At 44.2% G+C, this 17243-nt stretch overlaps 1 protein-coding gene across 1 annotated transcript; it reads left to right on the forward strand.

Annotated features, from left to right (window-relative positions):
• Positions 1–7911: 7911 nt before the first annotated feature.
• Positions 7912–17243, forward strand: UBXN10 (UBX domain protein 10). Its single transcript, XM_033156510.1, has 3 exons — positions 7912–8096; positions 15352–15473; positions 16275–17243. Exon 3 carries the CDS (start codon positions 16290–16292, stop codon positions 17181–17183), a length of 894 nt encoding a protein of 297 aa, XP_033012401.1. The 5' UTR covers positions 7912–8096; positions 15352–15473; positions 16275–16289; the 3' UTR covers positions 17184–17243.

Below are 17243 nucleotides of genomic sequence, written 5' to 3' on the forward strand. Positions count from 1 at the left end.
CGGAGGCAAAGCATGATAATTACTGCTTTGCAATTTGTGTGTGCAGAAAAGTATGTTTCCCCTGCTCTTTTTTCTATATGCATTGTATTCAGCTGGGGAGGGGGAGGTGATGAGGTCAGAAAGGAATATTACACCTAGAGGCAAACGACTGTCTATTTTTAGCTACTTCCTGTAGCAATTGCTTTTCCAGAAAGATCACCGAAAAGAGGGTGGGGGCGGAAAGGGGCCGGGGGAACAACATCAATTTTGAGTGGTCATGGTAAATAACTTTTTTTTTTGTCAGGCCACACACATGGCAAGGCAACTCACTCAGGGCTGGGAGCGATGAACATTTGACTTCTTTATCTGTTTTTCCTTACTCTCCTGGCTCAAGCAACTCATATGAGCTCCCTACCAAGCTGCTGAGTCAAAACAAGGCTCCATCTAATTCAGTATTGTCTACACTGACTGTTAGCAGCCCTCCCAGGTTCCAAGTGGGGGTCTCTTCTCCAAGCTTTTACCTGGAGATGCTGGGAACTGAACCTGGGGCGCTCTGCATGGGGGGGGGGGAAGGTGCTCTAACCACTGAGCTTTGGTTTTTCCCTGCCCAAAGCTTGGTAGATGTTTGGGGTTTTGCTCCCGAAATAGCAAAAATCATGTGTGGGGGGTGCTTGTTATTTCTGTGCTTGGCAATAATGTCTCATGGCAATTGCAAATAAGGCTGAAGCGACCCCCCCCCCCCCCACCACTCCCAAGTTCCATTCCTCTATTTTTCCTCAGGGTTGTTAACACACGCACCTTGAGCAACCCTTGCAAGCTGATTGGAAATGTGGAGTAGTGAATATTGGGAAAGTGAGGAACAGGTGAAATTGACATAGCCCTACCCCTGGGCAAGACCTAAGTTGCTGGGTGGGTTGGGGATGGCAATAGTATATCACGTGCTTCTTTGCACAAAGGAGGTTCTGGATTCCAATGTCTTCAAGTTAAGGTTGCGCTTGGAAAGGCCCCTCTCTTGGGGATCTGTTGCTGCCAGTCAGAGTAGACTGCACCGGGCTAGCTGGATCAGGGATTATGCTGGGTGGGAGGTCAAGGGTATGGTGGTCCCTGGAGAGGATTCCCGGTTCGGTCACCAGCTTCTCCAGGTAGGGCTGGGAGAGACTTCTGTCCAAAGCCATGAAGAGCTGCTTCCAGTCAGTGTGCACGGTAGTGAGCTATATGGACCAAGCATCCTCCTCACTATAAGGCAACCTTGTGTTCCTATGATTCAACATGAAACTGAAACTGTACAGAAAGGCAGAAGAATAAGAACTTGAACTGAAAAGACCACCAGGTCTCCTGAGATGTTCAGCTCAGACTTCAGGCTGTTGTGTTATTGCTCCCACCGCCCTCAAATTGCCACAACCGCTAGTGTCAACAAGCTGAACAGGTCCTGTCCCACGTGCCACACAGGAGGGTGGGGAAACTTGTTTCAGCCCAAGGGCCGCATCCACTCCCTAGCAACTTTCTGGGGGTCGGATGCTGGTGGTGGGCGGAGCCTGAGGCGAAAGTGAGCAGAGCAATAAATGTGAATTTTGACTTGTGTAGTGAGTTTTGTGCAGTATTTTTCACCCGCTCTTCATCCTCCATCCAAGTGGCATTATCTGAATTCAAGGACACTTTCCAGTCAGGGAAAAACACTTTAAGGAGGAGCAAAGCGGGGACAGTTTGGGGAGGGTCCCAGGGTCCAGATAGAGAGCCTTAGAGGGCCGCATTTGACTCCTGCAGGTTCCCCATCCCTGTGGGGCTTGACTGGAGAGAGAATCTGAAGAGAGGCTGTGTCCGTGCCACTCTCTTGGTGCCATCCCTCAGACAATGAAGGCTGTGTGTCTTCCCCCTCCAATTAATCTATATCCCCGAGCAGCTGGTAGCTTGATGTGCAACTTGTGACACTGGGTGCCTTTCCTGGCTCTCAAATGAGCTCTGCGAGAGACACTGCTCTCTCTGTTGCTCTGCCCCCCCTTACCTTGAGGTGGGGGATGTGAGCACAGTGCTTGACTGTATTCCCCCCAGATCCATACAAGCTTCCTCATTTCCAGACAAGAAGTTGGCAGTGGGACACCAGGAAAGAGGCACTTGCCTGGCTTTCCAGAGGCCAGGGTTCTTCACGTAGGATTTCCCCATCCAATCCCAGCTCCATCACCTGTCGCCCTTGGATAGCTGCCAGGCACCAGTGTGTCATAGCATCTTAAGAGCTGGAAGGGACCCAAGGGTCATCTAGTCCAACCCCCTGTAATGCAGGAATCTCAGCTAAAGCATCCGGGACAGATGGCCATCCAACCTCTGCTGGAAAACCTCCAAGGAAGGAGAGGCCACTACCGCTCTGTTCCACTGTCAAACAGCTCTTACTGTCAGAAAGTTCTTCCTGATATTTATTCGGAATCTCATTCCTTGTAACTTGAAGCCATTGCCCTCTGGAACAGGAGAAAACAAGCTTGCTCTCTCTTCCATGTGACAGCCCTTGAAATATTTGAAGATGGGTGGCTATCATATCTCTTCTCAGTCTCCTTTTTTCCGGGCTAAACATACCCAGCTCTTTTAAGTGCTTGCCGTAAGGCTTAGTTTCCAAACCCTTGATCATCTTCGTTGCTTTCCTCTGCACACATTCCGGCTCGTCCCGACTACTGGGAAGCTGGGTCTTCAAGCGGCCATTTTAATTTTCCATCATGCCCCCAATGGAGCATTGAGAAGTGGAGGCCTCTAGTGGTGCCTATTATTTAAATTTCCCACAGTGCCCTGGAGGAATGAAACATCAGTGGGGCATGATTGGAAATTAAACTGGCTGCCCATCACTGCTACCAAGTGAACATAACCTAAGTGGGGGGGGGGGACCCCTAGAGGACATTCATTCATTCATTCAATATGTCAACAAGAAGTGTCCAGGGTACAAACTATTCCAGAACTTAACTCCTTGTCAGATAAGAAATGTTGTATTTTGTGAAGCTTTTCTTCATGAATGTTTCAATTTTAATATTTATGTTAATGTGTTTTTTTTAAAAAAGGATCTTTATCTTTATTTTTAAAAAATATTTGTCCCACCCTTCCATTTTAGAAACAACACTCAATATGACTTTCCGCCCCAAATCTATCAAGGGGGGAAACTAATAATCTGTACCGAACATTTATGAAAAATAATAATCAGGGACATGTCACAAACAGATAACACAACGTTTATCTTTTAGTTGTTAGACTAGGCCTGTGAAGACTTGTGTTCAAATCCCCACTCAGCCATGAATGATTAGGTGATCTCAGGCCAGTCACTTATGTCTTAGTCCAGTTTACCTAACAGGGTTGTTGTGAGGATAAAACGTACCAGAGAGGAACAACTAACAGTGCTTTGAGCTCTGATAAGGAAAAGTGGGATATAGATTCTTATTCTTATTCTTTATATGCCACCTTTCATCCAAGGATCACAGGGTGGTTTACAGTATAAAACACAAAAATTGATACCGTAGCGACCAACAAAAACAAGACACCTTCCACATTCAGTTTAAAATCCCTCTATTGCAGCATTTAAAGTGGTTACTAAAAACCTCTATTGCAGCACTTAAAGCTCTGCTTAAGAATCTTGAGGTGGAGAAGCAACAGCGACAACAGCAGGAACCAAAGTATGACACTTTTCATTTTAGCAAGGTTCTAAATATTTGCACAAATGCAGTGCTTAAGTGTCTACAGTATCTTTGCAAGGGAGAAAACCAGAAAAAAATCTGCCTTGTCCCCATGAGCTCACCATCCATGCTCACGTTGGTCTTGCCCTTTCAGAAGCTGATATATGAAGTGTCCAATTGTTTGTGAGAAACTATCCTGCTACCACCTTTCAGTGTTAGCCAGTGATGGAAGTCAGGTCTGCTGTGATTTACATTTGAAGAGAGAACACAAGTCATAGAGGCCACAAACAACAAAGCAATGCACACCCATTGTCCGCAGAAGGGACTTCCCAACTCATTTTTATTTTATTTTTTTGGTCTTCTACTGTGGGAAAAAAACGACAGCCACCTACAGAAAACAACGGAGTACAGGCTCTTCCAGACGATCTCTTTATTGAGCATTCATCTTGATTTGTTTGCACAAAATATATGTGGAGGTTATACAACGTCACTATCAACTTTTTTAAAAAAATCTTTGGTTTTTTACAAAAAAATGTCTTCTTAACATGAAATCACAATGTAAAGTTTCAGTTTCTTGCTGATGTACATGTGTTTCTGAACCATAATAAAGATAAAACAAAGATATATTCTTAATCATGCAACTCACTGATGTTCTAATTACCTCAGACTTCCCTCCCGTTCTTACTTGGGGCTTTGGGAGTTCTTGGTTGAATGCATATCATAATAAATCTAAATTGTTGGTTACCAACTTTTTCGCTACTATTTGATATTTCTTGTTACAAGAGTTGATCTAAATCAGTCAAAAAAATTTAATTCTCCACAGTGGTCTTTCAGGTATTGTTTGAATATATTCCAATCTTTACTAAATTTTTGTTTCGCTTGGTCGCTTATCTGCCTTCTCAGTTTACCAATCTCAGCATATTCCGTCAGTTTAATCAGCCAATCTTTTTTTGATGGTATCGTCTCACTTTTCCCATTCTGAGCAATCAAAACTCTCGCTGCTGTGGTGGCATACATAAATAATTTCTTTAAATCTCTTGGAATCTCTCTCCTGATTATCGACCATTCATTCTGAGTTGTGTCCAGAGAGATCGCCCCATCCAATGATGTTTCCATTATTCCACACTTTAAAATGCATTTCGTGTTTTCCCGCCAGAAAAAATTCTGTGGCTGTCAGGGGTTTTTTGCTTTTTTTTTTTTTTTGCTTTTATGGGGCAGAGGAGCACACTTGTTGTGCCAGAGCACCAAATCCGCTTTAATTGTGAGACCCAATTTTGCCTATGATTGAATTGCAACTGCAAAGTCTAAAAGCGGCCTTGCATCAGCGGACACCTCACCCCCTCTAGTGGTAAGACTAGAAAAGAAGAAAACCAGGGCTGGATGCAGAATGGTAGTTTTTTAAGAGAGTCAAAAGTGGTTTGAGCTGAGAGAAGCCTTTCGTCCATGGTTGCCTCTAACCCTGTTTTCATCCCGAGAGGTCCATTTCCTTCTGAAGTCCAGATGTCAGTGGTGGGCGGGGCCAGTGGCAAAAGTGGGCGGGCAATATATGTAATTTTTTACCTTTGCAGCAGTAAGCTAATTTCTACACAAGCTCACACACCTCTTTCCATTCTCCATCCAGGCAAACAAACAAAAGTCATCGTCTGATTTCAAGGGCACATTCTAGGCAGGCTAGAACACCCAAGGTGCGGCTTTTGGAAAGAGGAGGGTAGCCTGGGGTGATACCAAAAAGCCAAAGAGGTCTGCACTTGGCACCCGCCCCAGCAAGCCTCAGGTTCTAGTCAAACAGCCTTTGCCATTTTTAAAACTTTCTCAGGAACAGAAGTAGAAGAGAGTGCACGCTAACACTTTTCTTATTTAGATTTCATAGGGCATCGCATCACTTTTTTGGTACTGTAATCTTGTGAGCATCCCTGTTAAGTCATTTGGCATTATTATTGTCCATCAAAGCAGATTTATAAGTCTGCAGCCTAATGCTCCCATGGCAGTTTAGCAACCAAGAAAAACAAAAGGCGCACACAGCCGTTGGCAATAGAAACTTGTCAACCGGGCAGCCAGGTAACGAGCGATTCGGTGTCAGATTTATCATAAGCAAACTCACGCCAAAGCAATAAAACAAGTCAAAACAATTAAGCTAATACAAGTTGATTTAGCAACCTTCCAGCAAGATTCATCTGCATAAAACAAAAACAATTCAGTAAATCAGTTACAGTGGTACCTCGGGTTACATACGCTTCAGGTTACATACTCCACTAACCCAGAAATAACGCTTCAGGTTAAAAACTTTGCTTCAGGATAATAACAGAAATCGTGCTCTGGCGGCGCGGTAGCAGCGGGAGACCCCATTAGCTAAAGTGGTGCTTCAGGTTAAGAACATTTTCAGGTTAAGAACGGACCTCTGGAACGAATTAAGTACGTAACCAGAGGTACCACTGTATTTTATTTGCAGAAAAGAAAGAATAATAATAATTGCTATTTCAAAGATAAACCATTCAGTGATTAAATAAATAAATCTCATGGCAACAACTCAAAAAAGCCAAGGAAATAAGAGCTTCTAGAATTTCCTGGGTTACTTCAGCAAAACCAATTCCATAAAACCTGTTTATTCAGCATTCATCTGGATTTGTATGTTTTAATCACACTGAATGATTCGGTATCTTGCTGCACCTAAAAAGCTGGCTTAGGGATGTGTAATGCGCTGATAGATTGTTATTTATAAATACAGAGGTCTTGCCATCTCCATAATGATTCACAAGGCTCATGAATGTATTATGCTTTCAGCATGCAGCAGTTGCTGGAATTAGGAACATGTGCTAAGTTTGGGTGATCAGAAACAGGCCAACAGGTCATCAGAAACATTATCGGTTTAAAACACGGCTAGGTCATTCACTTTATCAATTTGGATCAAATCTACCTTGGGAGAAAGTACATCAAAAATGCATGCACATGAAAGCTCATACCAATAACAAAATTAGTTGGTCTCTAAGGTGCTACTGGAAGGAATTTTATTTTGTTACCCAACTTTGGTTTCCTTGGAATGAAGGTCAGCGGAGACTGTGGTGTCCTTAATATATATGGATTTATTTACACAGAGTATATACAACCTGAGCATAGGCTGGAGGGGCTCACAGCATTAACATCCCAACAGATCTTGCTAACACGGTTTCAGGAGCACACCAGATGCAGAGTAAGAGGTTGTGCTCAGATGCTGAGCTCAGGGTATGGCAAAATAAAAACAGCCCATAAAACATAATCACAAACGTGACAAGCTGTTTATACACACCTGCAAACAAATGTCCACACTGCCAGCGGCTGCAGGTGTTTAATGGGTGATTTTTACGTGCTGGGTCTTCTTTAATAAGGGGGACTGAATGGATTGAAACAGCCCTGCGGTGTTGCTCAGTGCAATTATGCCCACCAAGCTCCAGGCTAAGGCAGGTGGGTTGAGGTTTTCTTTGGGGAATTATAGGGGGAAAGGGTAAAACTACCTAAACTATATAGAAACTTATTTATGTATGCTACTACAGTGGCAAAAATCTTACTTGCCCCAAAATGGAAAGAAGCAAAAGTCTCAGCAAATGAAGAATGGATACAAAAACTTATGGAATATGCAGAAACGGCAAAACTTACCAGAAGAATAAGAAATCAAGATAACAATTTTTAAATAAAAGAATGGAAATGGTTTAATGAATATTTACAGATAAATTGTAAACAGATAAGAACATTGGCAGGATTATTGTAATAACCTGCAGCTTCATAAGAGTATATATTTAAAGAAGATTAATAAATAAGCAAATTAAGTTAATTTGGATATGGAGAATATATTAAAAATAAATTTAAAGAAAGAGGGGGAAAGGCTTTGAAATGTCAAAATGATTGTATAATTAGTGAAATGTATAAACTTGAAAAGTATGAATAATTATTTTAAAAGAGAAAACTGGAGCACAACACCCCTGCAATGTAGTCCACGGTTCTTCATTTACTACTTTTGCAAGTGAGTGAGCATCCATATTACAGGCCACTGCTAATATTGCAGGTGCCAAGATCTCCAAAGAAAATTCCCTTTAAATTGACCCTCAGCCCCTGCTCACAGCCCACATCCAGCCAGTTCGCAGTATTTCTATCGCCCCTTTTCTCTTTCCCTGTCTCTAGGTTTACAGTAGGTATTCCAGAGTTCCTGCTCTGTTTACTAGGGAGGTGACGAAGGCTAGAGCGACGCCACTCCGCGCCCATAGAAAACCATGTCCTAGAACTGCCACGCTACCGCGCTCTCTCGCCCACCTACCTACCCCCGCTTCGACCTCTCTAGGACGTTCTTCAGTCGTGGATGGAGTGGCTGCGCTTTGTTCCGGTCAAGGCCGGAAGTAGGCTACTGGCGGGCGTTGCCGTGGAAACGCGGCGCTGTTTACCACCGAGGAGGACCGGACCTGCGGCGAGGCAGCGAGAAGGGCTGCTGGATGGAGCCGCTGCGAGGTGAGAGGGCGGGCGAAGGCCTAGCGCGGGGCTCCCCTTACCTTACCTGACGCGACCGCCACCCACCCTTTCTCGCCTCGGGAACGGGGGGCCTCGGCCTCCTCCGCGAGGAGCCTCACAACAGGCCTCCTCCCTACCGCTGGGTGGTGGGAGAGACCGAGCATGCGCGTGTATGAGATACTTGGTTAAATGGTCGACTCGGTGCCCTCTTGGAAGTTTTGGACTACAACTCCCATCAGCTCTGGTGAGCGTTGTGGTCCAGAATTTCTTCTGGGAGGACACCGGCTTGGCACAGGCTGAGTGACAAACGTTCATAGAAACTCACGCACACACGGTATTGGGGCAGTTGCACACCCTACATTTAAAAGCACAGAACTACAGTTCCCAGCACCCCCTAGCAAACTACAGTTCCCAGGATTCTTTCAGGGAATCCACGTGCTTTAAACATGAGTTGGGTGTGCTTTTTAAAAGTATGGCATGGATTTGGTCTTACACTGTACTTGTAATTTGGCCTGTTCTAATCTGTGGATTTTAAAATACCTTATATGTTTACATTTTCACTTTTCTTTTTTGCTCAGTTTTCATTGGTCACATTTTATTTTCTGATATAGTGTAGGATTTTCCTTGGGCGTATGTGTGTGTTTTTGTAGTTTTTATGTGCCATGTTTGTTTTGATGCTGAATTTGATTTATTTTGCAACATTTATATATTGCTTCATTGAAATTAAGCCTAAAGAGAATGCTCTGTTTAGTTGTTACTTACATTGCATAGAATGTGGCAGTTTTTCTGGAAGGTTGTTTGCATTTGTGTTTATTTACTATGGTGTGCAATATGAATGTGAGCATCCTGTTCTAATGGCTGTGTTGTTTGGGATTGTTCTACTGTATATTTTAATTATTGGATGTTTTATATTTTAATGTTTGTGTATCTGGTTTTATGTATGTGTATTTAAAATATAATGTGAGTGTATTTTTATCAAAATATTTTTATTCTGCACTTTATTTTCCATTAACAGGGCCTCCAACATGGCCAACAACTATCCACTTAAACCCATGCAAAAAACAGCACACAATAAAATGGTATTATTAGCATAATGAAAAAGTGTCAGCATCAGGAAGGACAGGGAATGAAAAGGAGTGGGATTAAGTATTTAGGCCAAAGGGGCCCAATGGCACAGATTTGTTTTTCACAGGGTGTGAAAGTGTCATCAGTGATGGGGCCAGCTGGGGCTGAGAACTCTGAAGACCAGGCACCCCAGTAGAGAAGCCCCTGCCACCCCTACTCATCAACTGCAAGTTGGATGGTGCTGGGGCATGGATGAGGGCCTCTGCCAAAGATCTGAGTGGGAAGAAGTGATCCTTCAAGTATGCTGGTCATAAACTGGGTAGTGCTTTGCAGTTATAATCAGCATTTTTAATTGGAGATGTAAACAAACTGGGAGATAGTAAAATGGTGCAACAGTGAAGTCACATAGAGGGTGTTGCACTAATCCAGTTTAGCTGTATCAATGGCAAGTGGATCAGCCTTCTCCAGGAAGAGCACAGCTGGCATACCAGCCGACACTGCAAAATGCATTCCTGGCCACAGCTGCCGTTTGCGTGCTGAAGAGCAGTGTTGGGTGTAGGAGAACTTTCAAGAGGTGAACCTGTTTTTTTCAAGGTTAGTGACCAAAACAGGCAATTCACTTAATCCCCAGACGGTTCTTGCTGACCAGCAGCACTTTGAAGGTGGCATATAGAAGCATTTCAATTAATACACACACACACACACACACACACACACACACTAGCAGGAAACGTATAAAAACCCCAAACCTGTCACAGATTGTTGAGAGCACCAATACACATTTTTACCTAGAAGAGCCAAAAACGTTTTTAGATTTGATGCTGGTTGAATAGGGAATTCCATAGATGAGGTGCCAGTGCTAAAAAGGCCACACCACTGGTAGCCACCGTCTCCTCCATGGCAGGCAAAAAGGGAAGGTAAATAGAGCAAGGCATCAGATGAGGATCTTAACAGGGAATCTGTGACTTTCCGGATGCTGCTGGACTTCAGTTCCTTTCATACATCACCATTGGCTATGTTGGCTGGGCCTGATGGAAGCTGGAGTCCAGTAACATCAAGTTCCCCACCCCTGGATTAGTTGCAGCCTTAGTTTTGGACACTGATAAATTTTCAATTAAGGGGTAAAGGAAATGGATCAGTATACTTTGCATAAGCAACTGACTACAGGTCTCTGCCAGAAGGAGCTTGCAGTCTGAAATTTGCAGGAGGAAAAGTAGAAAAGCCAGCAGTGAATAGTTAGCCTTGTAGTTTGAGTTTTCTGGATCTGAACAGGCAGGGGGGAGAGAGGTGGCTTCATGGAAGTGTTGCGAGTATAGAATGAGGGGCACAGAAAAATCTGTCAGGCTGTCCAAGTTGTACACTCTTGCTCCTAACAGGGTTTGGGATTTTGTCCTGCCACAAGAGTAGTCTGCCCTTTGGATAGCACTTGTTGGTCCAGTAAATCTCACTGCACATTGTGGAAAAGGCAACTGAAGGCGAGACAGGTGCAAGCCAAAACGAGGCCTTTATTGGAACCAACTAAAAGGTCACAAAGCCATGAGTATACCTTTGAGTTCTACAGAACCCTTCATCAGGCTAGACTATTCATGTTCCGAAAGGGTTAGCAGGGTGTGGGGGAGAAATGCTCAAGGGCTGATGGAAAAGCCCCAGAGCCTGTACTAATTTCCCCTTCTCTCGATCAGCACAGCTACCTGACATTTTAAAAGCCAGTGTGGTATAGAGGTTACAGTACAGGGCTAGGATCAGGAAGCTCTATGTTTAAATCACTACCTTGGGTCAGTCACACACCCTGCCTAAATTACCTCACACAGTTGCTGTGAAATAAAGCAGGGTGGGGTTGGGATTTGTGCCACCATGAGCCCCTTGGGGGAAAGCAAATAAATGCAAATAGGTGCAAGTTACTGCTGGATATGTTCCACCTTTTCTTTTTTAAAAGCCCTTTCTCCAAGCTCCACCACCTTACATTTAATATTACACCAAAGTTTGAGAATTATCAACATTCAGTGGCCAGAAGTTCCTTTTAGCATGAGTGACAACTATGGCCATTCCTGAATTAGAAGAGCATGACTACATTAGTTCAGGCACTGGTGACTTCAAGATTGGATTACTGTAATGTATTCTGTAGGGCTTCACTTGCACTTTATCTGGAAACTGCAGCTAGTGCAGAAAGTTGCCGCACGGTTGCTAACAGGAATGAGACCCTGTGAGCATATAACACCTCTGCTCGGAGATCTGCACTGGCTGCACATTTGCTACTGGTCGGAATTCATTGTGTTACAGTTAGTATATAAATCCCATAACAACTTGGGATCAGTTTACTTGAGGGATTGCCTTTCCCCCTATATGCTCACTCGGCTGCTTCAGTCTGTGGAACTGGCTCTTACTGGTGCCCCATAATACCTGTTCTGCACTTGTAAGAAATCAGTCTTTTAGTTGACAGCACCTTTGAAGCTGCCTGCCTATCAACATCAGGCAGGTGCCTTCCCTGTACTGTGCTTAAAACATTTCTGTTTAGGAAAGCCTATCCAGACATGCAGAAGTTATGTGTATTCTTTCTCCTTTTGCTACTGTTGATTTCAATTAATCTTTTGAGTCCTTTACATAATTGCTTTAACAGCTTTTACGAAGCATTTTAACATAACCATTTAGAGGTTTGGGGTTTCTTTTACAATCAAGTATAAAATGTCGAATGAATAGGTTTGAAAGTCTGCCTCACATTTGTTTTGAAACAGCAAATATTTGTTTCTAAAGGTTGAACCGAGATGCTATTCAGATGGATTCTAGGAGTGTAAAACTGAATGGGAGAACTCACTTTTAATCCTCATCTGTATGGTCTTTTCTTTTGGACTGAGATTAGATGTAGCTTGGACTCCTGTTTGTACGTGTTTTCTCCATGACATGGCACATAGAACGCTTTGTATTGATTGTGCTGCCTTGGAGTTTATATCTGTTGCTTGGCATATTAAGCTTAATACACAAACACACCTACTCTTTTTACTCTACTGTACATCCCCACTCCAATATAGCAGTAGATGATTGTCTTGGTGAGCCTGGCCTCTGTGGCCAGCTGGTGGTTCCTACACCTTTTATTGTAACCCAAATCAGTGGGACCTTTCCCCTATTATATATAGCTGGCAGATATGGGTGGGTGCTGTGCCATTGTCAGTTGGAACAAGGCAGCAGCAGTGCCCCAGATTTGGCCACAAGAATGGAGTTCATCATTTGCTACAGACTCTTTCCCCATTTTTGTGGATGTGAGAAAACAAGAAGGCATAAGGTGAAAAAGAGCTTTGTTTTCTTTGTCCAGTTTTGTGAAAGCAGAAGGATTGGTAATTACTCTTTGGACTAACAGTTTTTGGGGTGAACTTGAGATGCTCTGGATGGGAAGGCAGCTTCAAAATAGGTTTAATGTCAAAGGCTTGTAGCCACCTAAGTTTTAATCAGAGTAGACCCATTGAAAGTGTTGACCTAAGTTATTCAAGTCCATTAAAATGTGTGTGTGTGTTCAACATGTATATCCTGCCTACTACTTTGGAAGTTCAAGGCAGTTTGTGAAAAATCAATTTTAAAACTTTTAAATGTCACACAAAGTAAAAAGAAATTCATAAATCAAAACTGTGAAATTAGCACTAAAAATGTCCTGAAGTAGCATTACATGAAAATTAGTGTTCATTAAAAGGCCGAGCCATTATTTAAGTAAGGTCTTAGCTGAAGCTCTGTTAAGAGGACACCAGGGCCACAGCCCTGGAGATGTTGTCTTCCTTGATCATCAAAGGCAACTGATATTTAGAGACAGTGAAGGGCTGTAAATTTGAATGGCCCTCATCTCAGATTTGTTGTTGTCAGGGTGGGTACCCAAAATTTGGGGAGCACTTTTCCTTGAAGGTTTCTGCTATTGACTAGGAAGCCTATATGATCAGTCTCCTCCTGACTCCAGAGAGCTGATTCCTACCTTTCAAAACCCTGCAATCCCTATCTCCAGCATGCATCACAAAACACTGTCATTCCCAAGTTTCCCTCCAGACTCAGATCCATAATGGAAATCCTCTACTCTGACTGCCATCTTTTAAGGAGGTACATACCAGAATTCTGGTACAGTATGTATTGGGGAGGAGCGCACACATAATCATTCTGTGGTACAGTCTCTTTAGGTGAGGAACCTGAGGCCCAAGGGCCAGAGGTGCCCACCCAGTCCTTTTTATTTGGCCCTTGGGACTCTCCCCAAACCACACCCCTCCCCTGCCACACCTCTCACTGCCACTACTTTGCCCCCTCCATGAGTGTTTTTGCCTGGCTGGAATGTGTCCTTGAAGTCTGGCAATGCTTTTTGATGGCTTGGATGGATGATTGTGTGAGGGGTGTGTGAGTCTGTGTTGAAATTAACAACCTGGACAAAGGTGAAATTCACATGCATCAATTTGCCCACTTTTGCCTCTGGCTCTGCCCAGTGCTGGCATCCTGCCCCCAGAGGTTTGCCTAGAAGGGAATGTGTTTCTCAGGCTGACAAAGGTTTTCCTATTCCTGATTTAGAGATGCCCTCATTGCTCCCAGTGTTTTTTGCCAGAAGGATTAAAAAAGAAAAACAACTCTTCTCTTAGCTTACTTTTCAATTGGCATCTCAAAGTGCCTTGACTTTTAAGGTGGGAGTATTTGTATTGCTGCTTTCCCTTGTAAGCTTGCACTGAATGTGGTGCTTAAAGTGATCTCTTGTATATTTATGTGGTGATGGTATATTTTTAATTTAGTTTTGCATTGCTGTGAGTGTTGTTTGGAAAGTTGTCTAAATAGATGTAAATAAACAGATGGGCACAAATTGTGCTGCTGTTAATGTATAAAGGGAAGAAATGTGTCTCCCCTGCTGGGGATGTCCATCCCTTTAGTTCGACAACTGTTAACTTTTGTGTTTTAAAAAATGTGCCTCCACTACACTTATTCTTTGGTTGTAGAGCAGCAACCTTTAGTCAGGTAAAACCTTTTAAAAATTGTCTTAAGAAGCATTCCTCTTGAAATATTTTTAACATAAGCAATACAGGTAGCAGACGCCCCCTTTCATTTCACACAGGAGGAAGATGGTACCTGTTGGGAGTGACACATGCATGTATCATTTAAGCAACACCTGGTTCCTTGATTTAAATACATAGAAGTGTCTCTTTTTCTTCACAACCTTTGTTTTAGATATGCAAATTTGATGCATCAGTTTTTAAACTATATCTACATGTCACCTTCCTACCCAAGTATTCAGGGTGGTTTAAAATGTCAAATAATGCTCAGGAAACATAAAACAGAAGAAATCACATAATAGGAAAGAGCATGGGCATAGCCAGGATTTTTGTGGGGGGGCAGGCCTTTTGTTGGGGGGGGGCAGAACCTCAGTTTGCTATGTATTTTTATTGATTTTGAGTTGCCCCTCCCTGCCTCTCCGCCCCCCTTGTCTACACCCATGGGAAAGGGGGAAGAGGTGGTGAGAGAAGAGGATTAGCAGCAAATTCAAGGTACAACTCTTTTTTTAGAAATAGTTTTCATTGAAGATTTTCTTGTGTTACAGAACAAACAAGAAAAAAGTACATATAGTGTCTCCACTTTCAATTCACAGACTTTGTGATGTGCAGTGGAGTTGCATAAAAGAAGTCCAGGAGGCTGCTAAGCTGCTGGGGTCTCTCGCTCTAATGCAGTCATGAGGAATAATGTCAATCAAGAGGGAGGTGGCACTCTTTTTTCTTTTCTTGCTTAAGCCAGAATGTCAAAATCCAGCCTGGCATTAGGCATGTTTATGGCCCATGATCTCAATGGGTTTAATGCTGAGCTGGACTGCATGCAGCCACTCTGACTTTGTAGGTGAGTCTAAGTACTCTTTGGGCTTTCAGCCACCGGCAGCAACAGCTGATGGAATGAGGGCTAGGCGCAGAGGGCACTCCCCCCCCCCCCAGCCCAGCATCTGCCTTGGGGTGGCTTCAGTGTTCATTAAGAATCTGTGGCTGTTTTTCATTGCAGAAATCCTCTACTTTTAAGAGGTTTAATTCAATAAAAGCTATACCTATTGGATTTCTGCCTGTCATGAGCTTCTAGAAGCACGAGGCCGTGCTGGAAATGGGCAGTTCCAATACTTGCCTTGGCCTCTAGAGGACAATTAACAGATTTCTCACAGAGAGAAATGTCATCTCCGCCCTTCTTTTCTCTTGCTTGGTTTCAGGGTTGAAAATCTGCAACTCCCAGGAGGTGCAGGCGGAGATCCTCTCAGACTGACTGGCCTGTTTGATCCTCTGGAGCTTTTGAGCTGTCAGTCCTTTTGAGCCGATGGAGCATCTTCTGCATGTGAGTGTTCTGGTTTGCTTCTGAACTTTTCCCAACCATGACCTTCAATGACAAAGCTTTAACTGGTTCCTGAAATATCCTGGGTTGCTTTTGCTGCTGTCCTTTAATTCTGAGGTGTTCTGGCCCTGAGGCAACTACAGAATAAACCTAAGAAGTCAATCTATGCACAACATAAGCCTTTCGGTTTCCTTTTTTCGTAACCTATTTGCTTGCAAAGTTGAGCAGGCATAATAGGGCTGCAGAAACAAGCACACAGGAAGGCAGTGCTACACTTAGGTGCCATCATAATGCCTGCCTAGGCAAAGTCTTGTCCTCTGGACCTTCCACATGACAGTGGCTGTCATGTTCAAGCAGTCTTCACTAAAATATTCTAGCATTCTGTTCCCACAATGCCCAGCCAGGGAAGGCCACGAGGTAGACGCGAGAGCCACAACCCTTTTGCTTCTATTCCAAGTCAGCCTCCTGAAACTAATGCCTGAATAAGTGTAACTGACATAATTTCCCCTTTTACCCTTCCTCTCTTCTCCATGTCACATTCAGGGCTCCCGGGCTTTGGGAAGGAGGTACCAGGAGAACATGTAAAGCTAGCCTAGTCCCCCTAGTCCACTGACTGCACACCACTGGAGGGGTTGATAGATTAGTGCTGTCCTTCTGGTGTAAAGTGGCAGGCTCATATGAATTCCTGTCAGTCCAGCCCAAAGCCTAATTCAGCTAGGCCGAAAAGTGGTCTGTTGCAGGAAGTGAAAGCAGGCTGCTGCAAGCCGGGTGGTACCTGGCCCTTTCTGACTTTTGTTTCCCCAGGTCTCCTGAAAAGCAATGGCTGCTGCCTCGCACCTGAACATCTCATCCTCTGAACGGAAGACCTCCTTTGGCATTGCAAAGCCTCCCATCTGGCAGCCACATTCCCTCAGCATGCATGTCACCCGGCCAAAATCTGCAAAGGGGCGCACGAGGTCCAACTTGAATTACTCCCACAGCATAGAAGCCTACTCCTACCAGGTGCCATCGTCTCCTCAGCCATTAGCTCCCTGCGAAGATGCTGCAAGTAGCCGAAAGACCTTGTCGACCCAGCAGCTGTACCAACCTGTTCAGGTGTTCCCTGCTGAAATCCCGGATCTCCTCCAGCAGGTGCCCATGAGAACTTCCTCCTCCTTAAACAAGTACAGAGTGCTGCCATCCATCAGCAGGAAAGAACTGCAGAAGGGTGCCGTGGAGATGATGTCTGAGCAGGCTGGTCAGCTCCAAGGGATTCCCCAACCAGAAGAGAAACAGCAAGGCTTCAAAGAGCTTCTTCCCCTAGCGGGGAAAGCCTCCACCACTACCATGGCAAAACACAAAGGGGGTGGTGGTGAATACGCTCAGAATCCACCTCCTCTTCTGGAGACAAAGCCCCGAAGTAAAACAACGGAAGGGGCCCATCCCGTGCTGAATTTGGAAGAGCCCAGCGAGAAGGAGCCGAGGTTGCTTCTTGCCATCAGGTCTCCTTCAGGTCACAGGTTTGAGCATCACTTCAGGCCGACAGACAGCTTGAAAACCGTCCTTACAGTGGCGGAGCAAAAGAACTCAGTCGTGTACAGACGCTGCAGCATTGAAACAGTGGAAGTGCCTCGGAGGACCTTCGCGGACCTCACCAAGTCCTTGCAAGAGTGCGGGATCCCTCACAAGTCAGTGTTGTGTATCCTGCAGGAGGCGCAAGAAGGGGAGCTGTAAGCGTCCAGAGGCAGTTCTTTGCATTAAATGCCATTGGAGAGTGGATCTCCTTTAGATCCA

The sequence above is a fragment of the Lacerta agilis genome, chromosome 8 (assembly GCF_009819535.1).
Source record: "Lacerta agilis isolate rLacAgi1 chromosome 8, rLacAgi1.pri, whole genome shotgun sequence".
NCBI lineage: Eukaryota > Metazoa > Chordata > Lepidosauria > Squamata > Lacertidae > Lacerta > Lacerta agilis.